The sequence below is a fragment of the Erythrolamprus reginae genome, chromosome 8 (genome assembly GCF_031021105.1).
Source record: "Erythrolamprus reginae isolate rEryReg1 chromosome 8, rEryReg1.hap1, whole genome shotgun sequence".
Classification (NCBI taxonomy): Eukaryota; Metazoa; Chordata; class Lepidosauria; order Squamata; family Dipsadidae; genus Erythrolamprus; species Erythrolamprus reginae.
Genome location: NC_091957.1, coordinates 33,356,306 through 33,378,158, shown reverse-complemented (window position 1 = coordinate 33,378,158; position 21,853 = coordinate 33,356,306). Strand labels below are relative to the sequence as shown.

Below are 21,853 nucleotides of genomic sequence, written 5' to 3'. Positions count from 1 at the left end.
TGTGAAGCCCCTCTGCCTGGAAATGAGCGGGCTTCCTTGTGCCATTGCTTGGCCAGACTACTGGACTAGATAGAGCAGCATTCTCACCCAGTGCAGTATTCCTGATTTATGCCACTTTGCCATGAGGATTTTTATTTATTTGAAAAATTAAGTCTTTGGAGGCCATGTTGCCTCCTCTCCTCCGCACCGTTTTTCTAGTACTTAAGAGCATCCCCCCCTGAATGGAAGGAGCCCAAATATTCAACTGTATTGAGGGGTAGTTGGAGAAGGATAACCAAAAAGCTATTTTAGCATGGTAATTTCACTAGTAAAAATAACGATTTGTTCACTGCTTGTTCCAGAGACTGTTCTAATGCAGTTAATTCATTATTATATTTATATAAATCTGATACTGATACAAATGAGAAAAAAATTGTGATTGTCTTTTTAAACATGTTTTTGTTTTCCTGCCACAGAAGAAAATGAACAAGAAGATGAATTTGACTCGGATTCAGATGCTGAAGAGGCGAAGAAACCTAGATATAGGCACCGTTTGTTAAGACACAAATTAAAAATGAGTGATGGAGAGTCTGAGGAAGAGAAAAAGGGAAAATCTAAAGAGGCAAAAGAAGTGAAACGCAGAAATAGGAGGAAGGGTATTAAGTCTGTTTATATTGATGTGTGTGCAGACTAACGAGCTCTGTTGGCTTAATTATTTTATTATACATTTACTGTTAATGATGCATCATGAAATGCCCCTGACTTCTTCACAGCTCCTTTAATTATGGCCCAAGGGATAGGTTATGTCTAGAACAATTTCTTTTAAGTCCCTGCCCCAGCACTCACATGTCAATCACATTATCCAATCACTGCATTGTCCCACCTGGAGATGTCTCCTATACACACCACTCCAGGTGTAGGACAGAGTGACCTTGACTCTCTGAGAAAGGAATGTTATTTTGATTATAGTTCCCCACACACATAATCTCTCCTCCCAGGTTCCCACAGCACTAAATGTCGCAGGCCTGAAGATCCAAGGCGACACACTAAATCTTATCCTTATTTCATTAAAAAAAAGCATCCTTATGTGAAGTGGATAGTTTACAGGTGGTCCTCGCTTAGTGACGATTCACTCAGGGACCATTTGAAGATACAGTGGCCCCTGATCAAATGGTAGTTACACTAGACAGTCCTCAAAGGTATGACCATTGCAATGCCCCTATAGTCATGTGTCACCATTTGGGTTCTGTGTAGAGCCCCTTCTCCCCATCTCTTCCCTTATAGCTTCCCTGCCCTTCAGCCCCAGTGCTTCTCCCTGTCTCCCCCAACTGGCCTTTTCTCTCTTCTTCCTTCCCTTGCTGATGAGAGGCTCAGGGAATTCTGATCAGCAAGATTGCCACAGACAGGTCTGGTGACAATAATTCCATTTTGGCTGCTCCAACTTGCACACTTAATGGTTTAGATAGAAGCAGAGGTGGGCTGCTAAAGTGGAACGGTGACGTGTGCTTGCCCTGGTGGCTCTGAGTGCTAGCGGAGTCCAGCACAATTATGTACGTGCATCTGGGCAGTACACCTGCGCGGTACACCTGTGTGTCCGTGCGCAATTTCACTACCTGCCCAGGTGCAGTAGCAGAATTGCGCTGGACTCTGCTGGCACTCAGAGCCATGGGAGTGAGCACACATCACTGTTTCACCTTAGCAAGCCCACCTCTGGATAGAAGAGTCATATTTATAACTAGACAAGGCTCAGGGAGGCTTTTTTTCCCTCAAGTGAATCTATGCCTGTCAGGAAGCATAGATAAATATCTTGTGTCTAAGACATATTTTGTCCTCTGAGGTCCTTTCGTTCTTAGTCCTTTAATAATTCATAACACCCTCACTTGGAGTTTATGCTTTTTTCAAGACCTTGCCTTTCTCTTTCTGCATCATGAAGAAATAAACCATAATGCCTTGCAGAAGGGCTATTAGTGGCAATCAACTCTGTAAGAAGGATACTAAAAGTATCAGTCCTTTCAGTCAGCAATTCTCTGAAACAGTTGCAACACTGAGCTGGACTGGAGTAATTTTCAAACTGATAAATTTTACATTCAAATCATCATGCAGTTCGTAATTGTATATTAATTGTCTAATTTTTCACAAATTGTTTTACTTACATATTTATTCCTCATCACTGTTGGAAGACCTGAGAGACCAAGTTAGGGACAAATCATTATGAAGAAACACACTGGGGTTGTCTAAGTGTCAACAACAAATTGATGGCAGATGATTAATAGAAGAATAGAATAGAATGGAATTCTTTATTGGTCAAGTGTGATTGGACACACAAGGAGTTTGTCTTTAGTGCATATGCTGTCAGTGTACATAAAAGAAAAAGATACATTTGTCAATAATCATGATTATTACAAATCAAATTTACAAATAATACAATTATTTAAATAGCATTTGTTTTAGTAGACCATTTTTAATGACAGGCTTGCATTTCTTGCATCATAGCAGTATATAGTTTTCATTGTTTCTTGTTATGTTGCTGTTACTTTGGGTTTCTGTTTAACTATAATTGGGTTAACTTTTATGAAAACGTAACATTTCTTGATATTTTAAAAATTGTTTTATCTTAAAGTGAGCAGTGAGGATTCAAGTGATTCATATGCCAATGAATCTGGAATTAGTGAAGAAGTGAGTGATTCCGAAGATGATCAACGTCCTAGAACGAGGTAACATATTTTTGATGGCTGCTCCTAGGTTATATTTTGTTAGTGTTTAATAATTTTGCAGAAAGATCTCTGCAGAAATATGTAGAAATAAAAACTACAAAACTATTCACAAACCAGGGAGGTAGGGAGGGGGGGAAGAGGGAGTCAGAGACAGAGAGAGAGAGATTTACAAATCCAGTTTCTTAAATCCAGGCAGTTTTTGCCTTTTTCTTTTAATCTAAAATATTAATGCAGAAGAAACAAAAATTAACTGCATCATAAATAAAGCAGGAAAACTGCAGCCACATCTTCTTAAATAGTTTAGATTAACTTGATTAGGAATAATGTATATATAATCTTGGAGGCAAATAAGAAAAAAAAACCCTGTTCAATACAGTTAGCCAAGAATAATTCTTTTTCGAACACTACCCCTTTAATTTTTTAGATCCGCCAAGAAAGCAGAATTGGAAGAAAATCAGAGGAGTTACAAACAAAAGAAGAAAAGGAGACGAATAAAAATCCAGGAAGATTCGTCTAGTGAAAACAAGGTAGTATTGCCTGGTTAGACCAGCATTTTGTTTTCGTTTTATTTTTGTCAAATATCCATGCTTTTAAAAATACACTGCTCAAATAACACATCCTAGAGCTGAATGAATGAAATATTCTCATTGAATATTTCATTTGCACAACTATTCTATTTCCACAACAGCATGTGAAATTGACTGTTAATCTGTTGCTTCCTAAGTGGACAGTTTGATTTCACAGAAGTTTTATTTACTTGAAGTTATATTCTTTTTTTACGTGTTCCCTTTTTTTTTGAGCAGTGTATTTTACCTTTCCAACTACAATGAGATGTTTTTGAACGTAATGACACTTCAAGCAAGTTTGATATGGCAAGTGTCAGTCTTACAAAGTAGTGCAGACAGGAAGCATGCCTGGATGGACTACATCTATTTTATTGTAAGCTTATATTAATAGACTCTTGCAAATCCTGAAAATAACATTCCCCCCCCCCCCCAATCACTCTTACTGCTCAAGACGTAAGGAGGGATCCCTTCTGAGATGTTTCCCATACCCCTATTCCTTCTATGGGCTTGGTTGCCAGAGTTTCCCCTGGCTATGGAACTTCCCACTGTTCCCTAAGGTCATTTCCACATACCATTCCATCCACTTTAAAACCCACTACAAAACCTTATGCCATAAGATAAAGACTGAGTGCACCAGTTACCACAGCAAATGAGGAAAACCTATGTACGAAATCTACCAGCACCTTCTATACTTCTATACAAACTTAAAGACTCCACCCCACCCCTAAAAGGACCTAATTGTAAAGACTGTAATGATGAAGGTATTAAAGCCAACCTCTTGAACACATTCTTTGGTTCAGTCTTTGTAAATAGCAATGGCTCCTGCCCCACATTTCCTAGTTGTAGCACAACTAATTACAACGATCTACTATACATCGATTTACACACGATAACATTGAAAAGGCACTACACAACCTAAAACCATCTCTATTTATTGGACCTGATGGATTATGTGCCTACTTCTTAAAAAAGCTTTCCACTGCCCTAGTGACCAGCTCCTTGCCCAACCTATGGTCACTAGCCACAGTCATCCCTATCTCCAAAAAAGGAAACTCCAGCCTAGTTGAAAACTACAGACCATTCTTCATTGTGGGTTGGGATATCATCCAGGAATGGGTTAACTCTTGTTTGGACTGAGTCTTTCATAGATGAAAACCCTCCTCTGTTGCTAGGTTTCCAACTTTAGACTCGGTCCTCAGCATGGTGTGTATTCCATTCCCGTGTGTTATTTCAACTTGTTTTTTCTTGTGATTGCTTGAACTGATTTTATAGATGACTCTATTTGTCATCAGTGAGTCTCAGCTCTATTCCTTGAACAATTTCTTCGGTTTGACATTTGGATTGGTTCTAGGCTGTTTCTAGGACTACGATTTGGATCTGAGGCCAGCCACTTGGGTGACTGGGTGACTTTCCTTAACAGTCCTTTTCCCGACTTCACTGCCATTCTGAACATTGGCCCTCTTATTGTTTGCCTCTCTGACAACTCTGAGTGAGAGAGAGAGGTCTCCAGAAATTTGGAGTGACATCAGAGCAGTTGCGGTGGCTATTTTGAAAGCCGCATTTTTCAAATGGCTTTTTTCCCTTTCTACTCGTGCTTTAAACTGCTTTGACTGCTACAACTTTGTTGGGGGTGCCTGCCACCTTCAGGAGCCTAGCGCTCCACTAAGCCCTCACTTACAAATCTAATAAATAAATAAATAATAAATAATTAAAAACTGTACATGCATAAACAACACCAAACCAAAAACAATCAAAACTGCAAAGAAGGTTCTATTTCTATGAAAGCTACAAATACAAATTTCACCACCATACATCCATAAACTAGTTGTTTAAAAGAGAAACAGTGATCGCTCTCTACATGGGGCTACCTCTGAAGAGTGTTCGGAAACCTATAAAGTGACCTATAAAGCCCTACGTGGCATTGGACCAGAATACCTACGGGATCGCCTTCTACCGCACGAATCACAATGTCGCCTGGCAGGCCCCAGGGGAAGAGCCTTCTCTGTGGCGGCCCTGGCCCTCTGGAACCAACTCCCTCTGGAGATTTGAATTGCCCTCACCCTCCTTGCCTTCCACAAGATGTTGAAGACCCATTTTTGTCACCAGGCATGGGGGGATTAATCCCCCCCCTCTGACTTGTAGCATTTGAGAATGGTGTGATTGTGTAGTACTGATTGTTTTTAGTAATGATGAGTCTTAATTTAGTTTTTAATATTGGATTTGTATTGTACTGTATTGCTTTTATCGTTGTGAGCCGCCCCAAGTCCTTAGAGAGGGGCGGCATACAAATCTAATAAATTATTATTATTATTATTATTATTATTATTATTATTATTACTACTACTACTACTACTACTACTACTACTACTACTACTACTACTACTACCTTGGTCCTACCATGCGTACTCCCTTGAGTGCAGGGGGCATTTGTCCCAGAAGCGACAGGTCAGTCTTAGGGAGTTGGCTACCCTGGTCCAACAACAGCATAAGGTTCCCATAGCATTGCTTTCCATGCTGCTGGGCAAAATGATCTCCACCATCAACATCGTTCCCTGGGCATGCCTACACTCCTGGGATCTCTAATGGTTCCTTTTGCCATTCCAGAGAATGGGCCGCAGCAACTCATCAACCAAGGTCCTTGTTCCCAGGGAGGTCATTCATTCTCTGAATTGGTGGAGGTCTCTCCCACCACATTGGGGGGGGGGGGGATGTCAGTTTCAGGAATCACAGAGATTGCTTAAATTTGGACACATTGGCTAAATGGCTCCTTCCAGTTCTGAGGTTCTATATCCTAAACTCAGATAAGGTTTTATATCATCCAAAGCATCTGTTACATCCTATACTCTGATATTAGCATTCTCATTCTTCATAGCTTTACTTTGGATTGGACAGATTATTCCAAATCATACCAAATCCCACTTTATTCTCTGACAGTCATGACATTTTTAAAATTAAATTTAAAAATTTGCACCCATTGTTGTTCTTTTACTTTGCTCCTGTATGATTTATAATACAGTAAAGAGCTTTGAAAATATAGGAAATCCCAAATCCACTTGAGAAAAATGGAAAGGAAATTGAAATTAGTCCTTGAGAACAATGAAAGGCAATAACTAATCTTGTTGAAAGAGTGTTTTGTGTTTTATTTGAAATCATGATTAACAATATATCTTTCTGAAACTTTTGCAGAGTAATTCTGAAGATGATGATAATGATGATTCTAAATCTCCCGGAAAAGGCAGGAAAAAAATAAGGAAGATTATTAAAGATGATAAACTCAGAACAGAAACACAAAATGCATTGAAAGAAGAAGAGGAGAGAAGAAAACGGATTGCAGAAAGAGAGCGTGAAAGGGAGAAGCTCAGACAAGTATGTTTTTTTTATTGGGATTTTTAAAAAAAGTGTTGGAGGAAAGGCAAAAGTTGCTAAAAGAGAACTGTAATAGAAATATGTTTGATAGTCAGTGCTTTGTTTTATGTAATGTTGCTGTTGAAAACATTTTTCTTGAATATGAGTGTTTTCATTGCAAGGTGAAAATAGGGTTGCTTTTCTTCAAATTAGCATATAAGACATTTTCTCTTATCAGATGTATTCATTTGAGATTGTTGCCCTGCTTTCATATTAACTAAATTGCCTTGTCTGTTGTGGTTGGAATGAAAGGCAAGGTCCACATTTCAAAAAGCTCTGGCTGGAGTTAGCTGAAATTATGTGGATAATTACCCTGAGTTTAAAAGCTTTTAGAGACTTTTTATACTACTGGATTACATGAGGATTACATTATATTACTCTTTTTTAATCTTTTACTTTTTCAAAGATACTTTTTCAAAGTCTTTTTAAAAAGTTATATTACATGATTGTTCACAGAATTCCCCAGCTAGCACGGTTAACTGGAGAATTCTGCGAGTTGAAGTTCACACATCTTAAAGTTGTCATGTTTGAAAAAAGACTATATTAGATTGAAATAGGTATGCTCATACAATGCTTTCAAGCTCTAATCAGGTGACATTATGGCATTTAAAGACCTAATACAGTGATGGCGAACCTATGGCACGGGTGCTTCAGGTGGCACGTGGAGCCATATCTGCTGACATATGAGCCGTTGCCCTAGTTCAGCTCCAATGTGCATGTGTGTGCCGGCTGATTTTTGGCTCGCACAGAGGCTCTGGGAGGTTGTTTTTGGCTTCCAGAGACCTCCGGGGTGGATGGGGGGAGAGCGTTTTTACCCTCTTCCGGCTCCAGGGAAGCCTTTGGAGCCTGGGGAGGGTGAAACATGAGCCTACTGGGCCCACCAGAAGTTGGGAAACAGGCTGCTATGCTACCTTTTCGAGGGGCAGGGAAGTTGTTTTCGCCCTCCCCAGGCATTGAATTATGGGTATGGGCACTCGCACATGAGTGATAACACGCACATGCGCTCTTTAGTCACTTAAGGAAAAAAAGGTTTGCCATCACGGACCTAATATAAGAATCAGGTAATGATAATAGTAGAAGTTGATCAAAATCACCAAAATAGCAAAAATTTCTAACAACAGCAAGCCCTGGTTTAGGGATCTTCCATGGCAGATGCATCACAGCAGTGATCAAAAAGAAAGGAACTTGATGAGCAATCCTTGCATTTATGACATTCACAGGTCTATAATTCAAAAGAAGCTGAAGTAGGATCACAAGTACTGTCCTTGTTCCAGTTAACAACCACTTCACTTTAGGACTGAGTTGCTGGTCCTAATTGTCATCACTAAATGAGGATTACCTGTAATTTGAAGCATCCATTCTGCTGATATCAAAAAAGCTATAAAATGTGGCAAGGCACCTTAGACTTCTTAGTTGATAACTTCTTAGACTGATAACATGCTAGCGTATTTGCTACAAGCGACAACCTTAATTGGTACTGGCAACTTTGTGGATAAGCATTCTATACATTAAGTGAAACACCATCTGACCACTCAAGACTTTCAATGTTGGTTTTGCTGCAGTTGTTAAATGTGATCTTAAGTGAGACATCACATGACCATGACTTGTAATTTTATTGCAAGTTTTTCCATTGCTTGTTGGAAGCCGGCTGTGAATTTCACAAATGTGCTACGCCATATGTGTGCCAGTTATGAATACTGAAGTTCACCAGTATTGGTATAGCTGTGATTCTGTTGGAATTACATTCCCTGTCCCCAGGCATCCGTCTAATTATTTACTTACTTACGTAAGTAAGTAATATATATGTGAAATGTTAAGAGATTCAGGAACAAATGTTTTTCAAGGCAAATATCCTATGTTGACAGCTTTATCACTAAATAAAGCACCAAAATATTTAATCCATTATTTGGGAGCATCAGATCTACAGAGGAATCTTTATTGGAAGCAAGTAAAATTAAGTGCTAGGATACAAAGATTTTTTTTCTTTTTTTATAATTTGGCTAGTTAATTCTTAATTTTCTTTCTGAGCTTTTGCTCTTTTCTTAATAGAATTTTATAATTCCACCTGCCACCTTCAAAACATTCCCTGAGAACTTCTGGTTCATGAGGCTTTTGTTTATCTTATGGCTTTGAATAAGTTTTTTTCCTCCCGTCCATGGCACACCCTGTGTTAAACCAGGATTTGTGTTATGCTGCCTGCTGTTTGGGTTCAGCAATATCCTTCCAAAGTTAATAATATACCACATGTTCTCAGAGTTGTTGTATTTACAATATTCCATACCACTTCAGTTTGAAGCTAATAAAAACAGAAATAATGGACAAATAGAAAACAGAAATAATTGACATAGATTTTTAAACTTCCAGTAAGGACAGATAAATGCACAGAAGATTTTGACCGATTGCCCTCTGATCAAACATATTTTGTTATAGTTCTCTGAGCACATATTTTATTTTGGTTTGTCAAATTTTTGACAACTAAGAAAAAAATTGGTTTTTTTTCTATCTTAAATCATCATATATGCATAGACTTAAATGTATTTATTTGGTATGGATATGTTTAGCAACTGAAAGCATGCAGAAAGTACAATGTAATTCCCGCTGTTAATTTAAAGGAGTCATGTCTGAGAATATATCTCATTGAATTGCCTAATAAGCTCTTCTCCAATTTAAGTGCAACCTGAAAAAAGATCTGTTTGGCTGTAACTCCCAGTGTATGTTTGCCTTCAATTGTAGCTTGAATGTTGAATATCTTGAATTAAATGCATGTATCCCCAAAAATCTTTCAAGGTAATAGAAATAGAAGATACACATGTGAAATGTCCAATTACAACTAAGCTGGTTTTAGATGAAGATGAAGAAACCAAAGAAGCAATCGTGAAAGTTCATCGAAACATGGTGACAAAACTTAAACCTCATCAAGTAGATGGTAAGATGGCATGAGAATTTTTATTTTAAAATGCTGGATTTAGGGGATGTATGTTTTGAATCGATTGTGTTAGAGCCACATTAGAGTGGCCTGTGGGGTCCTTGGTGCTTTTTGAGTTTGATGACTTTCTTGCAGACTTTTCATAACTGAACTAGGTAACATTATCTGCATGGATTACGTTACCTTGTTTGGCAATGAAACATCTGCAAGAAAACCAACAAGCTCACAGAGCACCAAGATCCTCAACTCTGAGCTATGAATATTGTCTTCTATTGCAGTGTTTCCCAACCTTGGCAACTTGAAGATATTTGGACTTCCAACTCCCAGAATCCCCCACCCAGCATTTGCTGGCTGGGGGATTCTGGGAGTTGAAGTTCAAATATCTTCAAGTTGCCAAGGTTGGGAAACATTGTTCTATTGATTACAGTGTTCTATTATAGCTATTGCACTTCAGAGCAAAAATATGTCCACTGTTAAATTTTAAAGGATCTTTTATTTTTATTTTTAAATTTTATGTTACAACAATAAAACATGACAAAGTGTCAAAACAATAATTACACAGTTATATAATAAATCATGTTTTATTCCCAGGTCATTGGGTTCATAAAAAATTATACAGTTCCATAGGTCATTATGAAGAATTCCCTTTGTCAAAATATAACATATACTTGAACTGTATTCCTACTCTTTGAAGCGAACATATTTTTCCTTCCTTCATCATCTGCTCTTCCAAGTTATTTCGAGTATTCCTAAGAAACCTTTTAACCTTTCTTGTAAATACCATTCTGTCAGAGTGAATGGACGTATCACTATGTCCAACTTTGTCTGTGTAAAGTATATACTCAGAAAACCACTCCATTTTCTAAAGAATGGGGCTGTGAACTTCCTTTTGGATTTTTCTGCTTCTAAGCGTTCTACATGAAAGGGTAGTTTCATTTGATCTATCACCTTGCCCACCGTAGGGACTGCGGGTTCCAGCCAGCATTTTAGTGAACATTTTTTGCTAACTACTAATAGAATATGCAATGGTTTAGGTTTACTTAAGAAATCGTCATGTCCACAATGGAATAAACATAACGTAGAAGAAAGGTTATTTTCTTTTGGCCAAATCTAATTTCTTCTATTTGTTGCCAGAATTTTGTGACCTATGGATGTGCCATACTTTGGGCATGCTATTAATCTGTCTGGTCTACTTGTTGATATTGGGAGATTGAATGCATATATATTAAAGGATCTTTTAAAAAACATTACTTCTAGGTGTTCAGTTTATGTGGGATTGCTGTTGTGAATCTGTGAAAAAAACCAAGAAATCTGTAGGCTCTGGATGCATTCTGGCTCACTGTATGGGTCTGGGAAAGACCTTGCAGGTATGTTTAAGGATCTGTTGGCTAGGGCCTTGCTCCCTCCCTCCAGCTTCTTCCAGTAAGAGAGAATCATGTCCTGTAAGGACTGGGGAACTATGTCCAAGTTACCTAATGCATGTTCCTACAATTTCTGGAGAGAAGAATGAGTAGCGTAGGTACTTTTACTACACTTTCTTCAGGAAAGCAGCTGCTTTATCTGTAGGACTGGAATTCAGTTCTCAAAAGAATCCTGTGGGCTAAGTTGAAAGAATGACCTGTCTGGTTGCTCAGTTAAATTCTGGTTTGGCTTAAATTTGAACATTGGACTTCGCAGCACAGGTCAGAACATCTGTCAGTTACATCCAAAGAGCTGACTTCAACTACCTTTGAAAGTCATTCATTCTCCATCATATCTTTTCTGGTTTGAAAACATGGGGAAGGAAGGAGGTGTTAGTGATCACAGAAGGAGGAGAGCAATGGCAGATAATAGACACACACAAAAACGTCTGGTTTCATGTCATGGTTAAGGCTTGAGGCTAGGAGCCAGGAGACCTGTAAACTCTACTCCTGCATTAGTTACAAAGCTGGCTGGGTGACCATGGCCCAGTCACTTTGTTTCAGGCAATTACAACTTATGGTAGCTAAAAATGGGCTACCTAAGATTAAGAAAAAGGAAAGAACAAAACCAGTTGGCTATTGGTTAGAAACTATAGTAAATATCAAGCAAATTGATGCAGGAAGAAAGTTGGTAACTAACACTAAGTACATAAAAATATTACTTTTGTATTACAAAAACAATTCATGTTTTGTCTCCTTTTTTTTTGTTTTAAAAAGACCCCCTCCCACAAGTGCAGTTTTGTTCTAATGCTGATTTTCTTTTCTTTCTTTTGAAGGTAGTTAGTTTCCTTCATACCATTTTGCTTTGTGACAAACTGGATTTCAGAACTGCCCTTGTTGTATGTCCGTTGAATACAGCCCTCAATTGGATGAATGAATTTGAAAAATGGCAAGATGGTCTAGAAGACGATGAGAAACTTGAGGTAGTTAATGTGTAATATGGATAGATGAAGTGTATCTTAACTTTTAGTATTTGATCCACGTTTATATGTGAAAAGCACATTGCAAATTACATGTTGACTTTAAAAAAACCTCATTTATTTGCTTGCTCTCCCAAGGTCGCTGAACTAGCAACAGTGAAACGCCCACAAGAGAGGAGCTATATGTTGCAAAGGTGGCAGGATGAAGGAGGAGTCATGATCATGGGCTATGAAATGTATCGTAACCTTGTACAAGGGAGGAATGTGAAGAGCAGAAAACTGAAGGAAATATTTACCAAATCGTTAGTTGATCCTGGTAAGCCAATCATTCCTTCTGTGACAAGTCAGCAAGTCATGTAGAGGGGAAGGAGTAGAGAGACTCCATTTTATATGCAAAGCAATGTGCAGAAGAATACGGATTGCAGCTTAATCACTCTTCAAAATGGAGGAAAGTAACAGCAGTAACCAGAAGAAAACCTTTGTAGGAAAAGGACTAATAGCATGTTTGGTTAATGGCAAAAATGGATATGCTTTGGAATTTCAGTTAGATTTCTCAAGACAAGATCCAGATTTACATTTCCAGATGATTAAATGTGTAGTATTATGTGCTATCTTACACACACATGAAAGGGAGGGAGGGAGGGAGGGAGGAAGGAAGAAAGGAAGGAAGGAAAGAGATCAAAGACACAGAGAGAGAGAGAGAGACTGGTGGGAGGTGAAGCAGAGGCAATCCCTTGCCTCACCAGGGCTTGAGAGGGACCAAGCTAGGAATGACTTGGGTCAGGGTGGATCCTCACTTAATGATCTGTGGGATTAGGTCAACGACTGCAGCTGAGACTGCCACTATTGCCATTGCTAAACAAGGTGGTCGAATGACATCATGCTTTATGACCACATCTGTTAACTGTAGAGGCTTCAGTCCCAGTTACTCCAATGTACATTGGAATGGAATGGAATGGAATAGAATAGAATTCTTTATTGTCTAAGTGTGGTTGGACACCCAAGGAATTTGTCTTTGGTGCAGATGCTCTCAGTGTACTTGAAAATACAAGATATGTTTATCAAGAATCATAAGGCATAACACTTAATGATAGTCATGGGGTACAAATAAGCAATCGAATCAAACTATAAACTGTAAGGATACAAGCAACAAAGTCAGAATAATTAATCAGTGGAACAGCTTGCCTCCAGAAGTTGTGAATGCCCCAACACTGGAAGTTTTTAAGTAGATGTTGGATAATCATATGTCTGAAGTAGTGTAAGCGTTCCTGCTTAAGCAGGGGGCTGGACTAGAAGACCTCCAAGGTCCCTTCCTACTCTGTTGTTGTTATATTACAGTCATACAGCCATTTATGGGAGGAAATGGGTGATGGGAACAATGAGAAGATTAATAGTAATGGTAATGCAGCCTTAGTGAATAGTTTGATAGTGTTGAGGGAATTATTTATTTAGCAGAGTGGTGGCATTAGGGGAAAAACCCCTGTTCTTGTGTTTAGCAGTTCTAGTGTGCAGTGCTCTATAGTGTCGTTTTGAGAGTAGGAGTCGTAACTGTCCAAGATGCAGGGTCTTATAAGACCTATTTGTATAATTAGGTTAGGCAGACTTTCCCTTTTTAAGGGTCCTTGAATGGTTCCTTTTCAAACATTTGTGAAGTTTGCTACCCAACTTTTTCTTTAAAGGAGTTTATGAAGATGCTGTATATGTAGGGAGATTTTCTTCTAATTAGCCAAAAGGGAGAAGCTCATTGCAATATTGCTGTAGATTATTATGTCATACTCAACTGTGACTTTATTTCCAGTTAACAGTAGAGGGTGCTGTAATCTGGGTTTATACAAAATGTTGAAAAGATTACTTCAGAAAACCTGTGCGTGCATTTTCTTGGTGAGACATTTTCATAAGAATGAACAGATAATATTATATCATGTATCAAATAAATTTGTTTCCTGCATATTTCTAATCAAGTAGTAGTCTGTTCTTAAATTCTAAGGAATTGTTCAGGGGCTCAGAACTCTGCATTTGTGACATTTAAAATATAGGAAGGGCATTGTCCTTTATGAGAAGCAAAAGAGCAGTATTGTGAGATTCTTGGTGCTCTCTGAGCTTAGTTGTTTTCTTGTAGATGTTGCATTACTCCACAAAGCTACCACTGATTTTTTTTAATGGGTAGTTTTCTTTATTTTTCTCTCTCAACGTACATTCAAACAATACAATATGCCATCTATTTTCCATGAATGAAATGCAATATTTTGTTAGTAACTCATCAATCATAAAAAAAATGCAATATTTTTCTAATTTTGTCACCCAGTTACATACATTATCTTTTAATTAAATTCCCTCCTTAATGTTCCTTCAAAAATATAATGCAAATAATATTTCTAACTTATTAAACATTATGCCGTAGTGCCTCTTCCCTCTCTTTATTCATTTTTCTATAACCTAAGAAAACAAAATGTTAACATAAAAATAAAAAACCAAAACAAATAAACACAAACAAATTTCAGACTCTTCCCCTCCCTCTAAATAGTACATTTTGATCAGTCCCCCAATTTTAAAATCATTTCCAACCCATATAACATTTAACCAATTAATACTTCTCAAGCTATCACTGATTGATGTTAACTAGTTTGGCAATGAAATGTCTGCAGGAAAGCAACCAAGTCCAGACCATTCAGTTCAAATCTGAGCTACACATATTCTCTTCTATTGGTAAAAGAGCAGTATGTTTTCCTAGTTGGGCAGTTATTTGCCAGAGTTAGACAATAACTTGAATTCAGTTTGGAGGAGATTTAAGATCTTATGAGAATACAGACTCAACATTGGCTTGCAGCTTTTTAAAGCCTCTGCTTCATTTTCCTAAGTGTTGAGCTGTAATTCCTTTAGTAAATTTCAGATGTATGTGGCTACTGTGCATTGTGTGAATCCTCTCTTCCAAAATAAACCCAAATTGACGGCATCGCCCTGTCTGCCTACTTTTGAGAGAATCCATGTAAGAAAGTGTACATCCAGGAGAAATGCTACATGTAAAGAATGCATTTTTTGTCATTGAAACAAGATCCCGCTCAGCATGATAAGCGGGCCAGCAGCACAGGTTGCACATGCATTTATATCACTGGGGAACAATTTGTAACACAATTTCTGTTGTGTTTGAGTTTTGAGCTTTTTTATAGTTAATTAGGCATGCTGGTTTCAAAACTGTAGTTAGTTTTCTTCTACCACGTCAAGTTTTTTCTTTACACCTTATGAGAATTATGAGGTTATGAGGTAGCAACATGAGCATCAAATTGCATTTTTGACATAGCCATCTTGCTAACTTCCCGGAAAATCTTGGTGCAGTCAGTGATGAGCAGGGTGAGCGATTCTACCAAGATTTGAAGGTCATGGAGGCTCGGTATCAAGGTAGATGGGATGTACATATGATGGCTGGCTATTGTTGGAGCATCAAGTGAGAATGTCCACAGATTAAACACTCCAGAAAAAGATATATGTGAATTTCTTTGCCTTAATATGTATAATTATCATTTGATTAAAAAACAACTATTTGTATGAACACAATTTAACTATTCTAGCCTTTCTATGAATAAAATTATTCTTTGTAAACAGTATATTTGGTAAAATTTTCCTTTCCTTTCCTTTATATGACTTTTGAGGGTATCCTATAAAAAATTGATATAATAAACAAAAACTGTGGCTATTTTTGGATCCAGAGGCCAAAATTTAGTTGAAAACACATCACAGATTTAAGACAGCAAAATTGCTGTTCCTGAGTGTATTGAATGGAGGCCTATGAATATTAGTTTAGAATAAATTATTGGGTAAACTACCTGTCCATTGGCAGAAAATTTGAAGTTAATGAATATACTTCTCTTCTCCATGACTTGGCATGTCCCATACTTCAAAGATATTTCTGAGATGTTACTTCTGTCATTTCAGGCCCAGATTTTGTTATCTGTGATGAAGGACATATACTAAAAAATGAAGCTTCTGCTGTTTCTAAAGCTATGAATTCTATCAAATCCAGAAGAAGGATCATTCTTACAGGAACCCCTTTGCAAAACAATCTCATAGAATGTAAGTACACTTTAAGAGGGAGCCAAACATATGTTTTTTATCTGTCTGCAGTTTCAGTGAAAATAAAATAGTTCTGCTAATATGGAATAATACGTTCCATACATCTTTTGTTTTCTCCTCATTGCTTGTCCTTAAATATATTCAGTTTGATTATTCAACGAACATCTGCATTTATTATAGTAATTATTTACACACTGTTTCTACACTTACTAAATATATTTTTGCTGCTGCTCTGCTTGACTTTCTTCCCTCCTTGTTATTTGTGTAATGTGGTGTGACAATTTTAATACGGTTGTGTTAAAAAAGAAACCTCATACAAGGATAGAACTGCAAACCTGGCCCTTCAGCGATGGCAGCAGTTTTTAAAAAAACTGGCACAGTTGTTCACCAATTCTATTGCTGCTTCTGGAAAAGAATATATTGCATGTCAAAATATTGCATCCCTGTTACTTGACAGTAAGACTTTAGGAGGCTTGACTATGGTATGCTGAATTGCAGGGTGCTGGAAATGGCTATGCACCAGGCACTTGGCACATTATTGCACAGATTGGGTGCAAAGCTCTAGCCCACTGATGGCGAACCTATGTCACGAGTACCACAGGTGGCACGCGGAGCCATATCTGCTGGTACACAAGCTATTGCCCTAGCTCAGCTCCAACATGCATGTGTGTGCTGGTCAGCTGATTTTTGGCTAGCACAGAGGCTCTGGGAGGGTGTTTTTGGCTTCCAGAGAGTCTCTGGGGAGATGGAGGAGAGCGTTTTTAACCCTCCTCCGGCTCCAGGGAAGCCTTTGGAGCCTGGGGAAGGTGAAACATAAGGCTAATGAGCCCACCAGAAGTTGGGAAACAGGCCATTTCTCGCCTTCAGAAGGCCCTCAGGGGTGGGGGGGAAGGGAAGCTATTTTCACCCTCCCCAAGCATTGAATTATGGAGGTGGGCACTTGCGCATGTGCGATAGCACCTGCCCACACTCTTTCAGCACCCAAGGAAAAAAAGGTTCGCTATCATTGCTCTAGCCCAATCCCCAGTTTGAATTAATAGTCCCTTTTAAAAAAACAGAACAGCCTGAACTTGCTTTTAAACATTTCTTTATTTTATTTAAATATTTATAAGTTGCCTTTCTGGACCAAGGCCACCCAACTAGAGAAGGCCTCAGTGAATATATACTTGTCCATCTTTATTAAAGACTTGCAACAGGATTATTCTGCTGAAAGGAACTAAAAGTTACATTTTCCCTTCCTCAGATCACTGCATGGTTAATTTCATCAAGGAGAATTTACTAGGATCAGTTAAGGAGTTCCGAAATCGATTTATAAATCCCATCCAGAACGGCCAGTGTGCTGACTCCACTCTAGTAGATGTGAGAGTGATGAAAAAGCGGGCACATATCTTGTATGAAATGCTGGCTGGATGTGTTCAGGTGTGTGGATTTTGGTTTGTGTTACTTTGCTCCATTATGGAAGTTTAAAAATTTCTTACATCTGAAACTGAAACTTGACAGTCTCCTGTCAACTGAAGCTATACCTTTCTCTTAACAAGCAATCCATTACTCCTGATTAACAAGAAAGAAAATATTTTAAAAGCTTTGATTTGCCCACAGCCATTTGATTATTTTTCTTTTATTTTAAAATGTAAACCCCACCAGGCACGGGCACTCAGGGTGGGCTGCAATTACTGGATAATATCTATGGATAATTTGGGGCAAAACTTTTAATCTTTTTAGACTTGTGACCCACATTTCACCCCAAGCTGTGACATGGGAGTCTCTTAACCTTTTAGTTTCCCCCCCTCCTTGTTTATTTGTATTTCTACTTTCTCCTTCCCTCCCCTTTTATAAAACCTTTGCAAAAAAAATGGTGATAACTTAATGGTGTTCGCCAGTTGTAGGCAGGCAGTATAAGGTACATTATTATAGTTGCACATCAGCACGATGCTGAAATGTGGCTATGAGTTTTTCCTTTCTTTCTCCAGAGCAGGAGAGTTATGGGTCATAGTCATTTGAAACAGACTATGCTTGTAAAGTTGGCTTGTGTGTCATAACACTATATTTAAAATAACTACTGGCATGAGGAAGTTAATTAAACCAGTGTTTCCCAACCTTTTTTGAGCCGCGGCACATTATTCATATTTTCAAAATCCCGAGGAACACTGAAAGGGGGGGGGGGGGCGGGGCGGGGGGGAGGGCTAAAGAAAAGTTTGGACAAAAAAACCCTCTCTCTTCCTCCCTTTCGCTCTATTTCTCCCTCTTTCTCTTTTCCTTCCTTCCCTTCTTTCTCTCTCTCCATCCCTCTTTCTTTCTCTCTTTTTTGCTCTCTTTCTCTCTCCCTCCTTCCCTTCCTCTATGTCTTTCTCTCTCCTTTGCTCTCTCTCTCTCTCTGTCTCTCTTGCTATCTCTTTCTTGCTTTTCTCTCTCTCTTGCTCTCTCTCTCTTTCACTGTCTTGCTATATGTCTCTTTCTTTCTCTTTGCCTCTCTTGCTATCTCTCTTTCTTTCTCTTTCTCTCTTTCTCTCTCTCTGTCTCTCTTGCTATGTCTCTCTTTCTTTCTCTTTCTCTGTCTCTCTGTGCCTCTCTTGCTAAGTCTCTCTTTTTCTCTTGCTATGTCTCTCTTTCTTTTTCTCTCTCTCTGCCTCTCTTGCTATGTCTCTTTCTCTGCCTCTCTTTCTTGCTCTGTCTCTCTCTCTCTGCCTCTCTTGCTATGTCTCTCTTTCTCTCTCTCTCTTTCTCTGCCTCTCTTTCTTGCTCTGTCTCTTTCTCTGCCTCTCTTGCTATGTCTCTCTTTCTTTCTCTCTCTCTCTGCCTCTCTTATATGTCTCTCTTTCTTTCTCTCTCTCTCTCTCAGCTGACTGCAAGCGGGAGCCCTGACGGCGGCAGCTGGACGTGCTGCTGGACACCGTATATGCCAGGCCCGCAGCGCCAGCATGTACGACGTCTAGCAGCACGTCCAACCGCCACTGTCAGGGCTCTCGCTTGCAGTCAGCTGAGAGAGAGAGAGAGAGCGCTCCCTCTCGCCGCCGCCATCTCCCCACGACTGCCTGCGGCCACTGCGGCCGCCCCCGCCCCCCGCTCCCATCGCCAGTGCCCTCCCGCCGGGCCACAAAGGAAACTTGCCGTCGACGCAGGAGAAGCTCCAGCTGGGCGGGGCGTTGCCGGTACTTCCTCTTGGGGCTCCCGCTCGCAGCTGTCAACCGGCTCCTGCTCGATGCCGCGGTTTTCGGCGCTCTCCTGCTGGGTCCCAAAGAAGGAAGGCGGGGAAAAGGCGCGAAGAATAAAGCTCTCCTTCTTCCTGCCTTCCTTCTTTGGCGCCCAGCAGGAGAGCGCCGAAAACCGCGGCATCGAGCAGGAGGCGGGGGACAGCTGCGAGCGGGAGCCCCAGGACGGAAGTACCGGCAGCGCCCCGCCCAGCTGGAGCTTAGCGGCACACCTGGCCATGTCTCGCGGCACACCGGTGTGCCGCGGCACACCGGTTGGGAAACGCTGAATTAAACAACAAAAAAGTGAACACTCTGAAACTTTTCCCTATGGAACACCGAAGCCTCAGTCCCAGGTACTTCTGCTTCAGGTTTTTAGGTCTGAATCAAGCCAGTGTATCTCTATGACCTATGTCACAGGATCATTCCATTGAATGGAGAGGTTTCTGTGCAGACAATCTCACCACTTTGAATCCTAAATTGTTTTTCTTTCTAAGCATTTTAAGTTTTTACTGGTATTTTAAGTTACAAAGTTTATTGACTTAGGGTTGCTACTTTGATGCTCTAATAATACCATAGCACTATTTAGCTTTATTTCTGATCTAATTGTAGAGAAAAGATTATACAGCACTGACAAAGTTCCTGCCACCAAAACACGAGTATGTTCTAGCTGTTAGAATGACTCCCATTCAGTGTAAACTCTACCAGTACTACCTGGATCACTTAACAGGTAAGGATAATTCACTGCTTAATTATAAGAGAGAAAAAAAAACCCCGGATGATATTTGGATATGAAATAGGCAAATCTGAACTGCAGAGTGGGGTTTTGTTTTGTTTTTTACCTTGATGAAGATGGTTAGAGATGGTTCAGATAATCTTGTTGACGATTGCTGCGAGAGCAATCATGGGCTTCCCTAGGTATGCCCATGTTATACCAACACTCCGCAATCTGCATTGGTTGCCGATCAGTTTCCGGTCACAATTCAAAGTGTTGGTTATGACTTATAAAGCCCTTCATGGCATTGGACCAGAATATCTCCGGGACCGCCTTCTGTCGCACATATCCCAGCAACCAGTTAGGTCCCACAGAGTTAGCCTTCTCTGGGTCCTGTCGACGAAACAGTGTCACCTGGCGGGACCCAAGGGAAGAGTCTTCTCTGTGGCGGCCCTGACCCTCTGGAATCATCCTTGGTGAGATCATCCAAGGGCATGGGGTGAGGTATCATCAATATGCCGATGATACACAGTTATACATCTCCACCCCATGTCCAGTCAACGAAGCAGTGGAAGTGATGTGCCGGTGCCTGGAGGCTGTTGGGGTCTGGATGGGTGTCAACAAGCTCAAACTCAACCCAGACAACACGGAGTGGCTGTGGGTTTTGCCTTCCAAGGACAATTCCATCTGTCTGTCCATTACCCTGTGGGGGGGGGAATTATTGACCCCCCCTCAGAGAAGGTTCGCAACTTGGGCGTCCTCGATCCACAGCTAACATTAGAGCACCATCTTTCAGCTGTGGCGAAAAGGGCATTTGCCCAGGTTCGCCTGGTGCACCAGTTGCGGCCCTATTTGGACAGGGAGTCATTGCTCACAGTCACTCATGCCCTCATTACCTCGAGGTTCGATTACTGCAACACTCTCTACATGGGGCTACCCTTGAAAAGTGTTCGGAAACTTCAGATCGTGCAGAATGCGGCCGCGAGAGCCATCGTGGGGCTTCCCAGATTCACCCACGTTTCTACAACACTCCGTGACCTGCACTGGTTGCCGATCAGTTTCCGGTCACAATTCAAAGTGTTGGTTATGACCTTTAAAGCCTTACATGGCACTGGACCAGAGTACCTCAGGAACCGCCTGCTACCGCACAAATCCTAGCGACCAATAAGGTCCCATAGAGTTGGCCTTCTCCGGGTCCCGTCGACTAAACAATGTCGTTTGGCAAGCCTTCTCTGTGGCGGCCCCGGCCCTCTGGAATCAACTCCCCCCGGAGATTAGACCTGCCGCCACCCTCCTTGTCTTTCGTAAGCTACTCAAGACCCATCTATACCGCCAGGAATGGGGGAACTGAGACACCTTCCCCAGGCTTTTATACTTTATGTTTGGTATGTATGTGTTGTTTGGTTTTAAATGATAGGGTTTTATATGTCTTTTTCTCTTTTAATATTAGATTTATTCCACTGTAACATTGTTTTATTATTGTTGTGAGCCGCCCCGAGTCTTCGGAGAGGGGCGGCATACAAATCTAATAAATTATTATTATTAATCAACTCCCCCCAGAGATTAGGACTGCCCCCACCCTCCTTGCCTTTCACAAACTCCTTAAAACCCTCCTCTGTCGTCAGGCATGGGGAAATTGATTCCTCTAGGCCATTTCTGCTTTATGTATGGTTTGTATGAGATGTATGTTTGTTTTTATATTAATGGTTTTTAATTGTTTTGATCATTGGATTTGTACTGTTCTGTTGTTGTGAGCCGCTCCGAGTCTTCGGAGAGGGGCGGCATACAAATCTAATAAATGATGATGATGATGATGATGATGATGATAATAATAATAATAATAATAATAATAATAATAATAATAATAATAATAATAATAATAATGCTGTGGCACAGATGATCCATTGGAACT

General features: G+C 40.0%; 1 protein-coding gene across 2 annotated transcripts in view; it reads left to right on the top strand.

Moving 5' to 3' along the window:
- Positions 1 to 21,853, top strand: part of ATRX (ATRX chromatin remodeler) — a 120,031-nt gene that overhangs the window by 63,931 nt on the left and 34,247 nt on the right. For both annotated transcript variants that reach the window (XM_070759607.1, XM_070759608.1), the window contains exons 12-22: positions 456 to 635; positions 2,600 to 2,693; positions 3,118 to 3,220; positions 6,446 to 6,625; positions 9,452 to 9,590; positions 10,848 to 10,957; positions 11,827 to 11,973; positions 12,109 to 12,286; positions 15,901 to 16,038; positions 17,282 to 17,457; positions 19,839 to 19,956. In XM_070759607.1, coding sequence (XP_070615708.1) covers positions 456 to 635; positions 2,600 to 2,693; positions 3,118 to 3,220; positions 6,446 to 6,625; positions 9,452 to 9,590; positions 10,848 to 10,957; positions 11,827 to 11,973; positions 12,109 to 12,286; positions 15,901 to 16,038; positions 17,282 to 17,457; positions 19,839 to 19,956 — 1,563 coding nt within the window. The remainder of the gene's footprint in view (positions 1 to 455; positions 636 to 2,599; positions 2,694 to 3,117; positions 3,221 to 6,445; positions 6,626 to 9,451; positions 9,591 to 10,847; positions 10,958 to 11,826; positions 11,974 to 12,108; positions 12,287 to 15,900; positions 16,039 to 17,281; positions 17,458 to 19,838; positions 19,957 to 21,853) is intronic.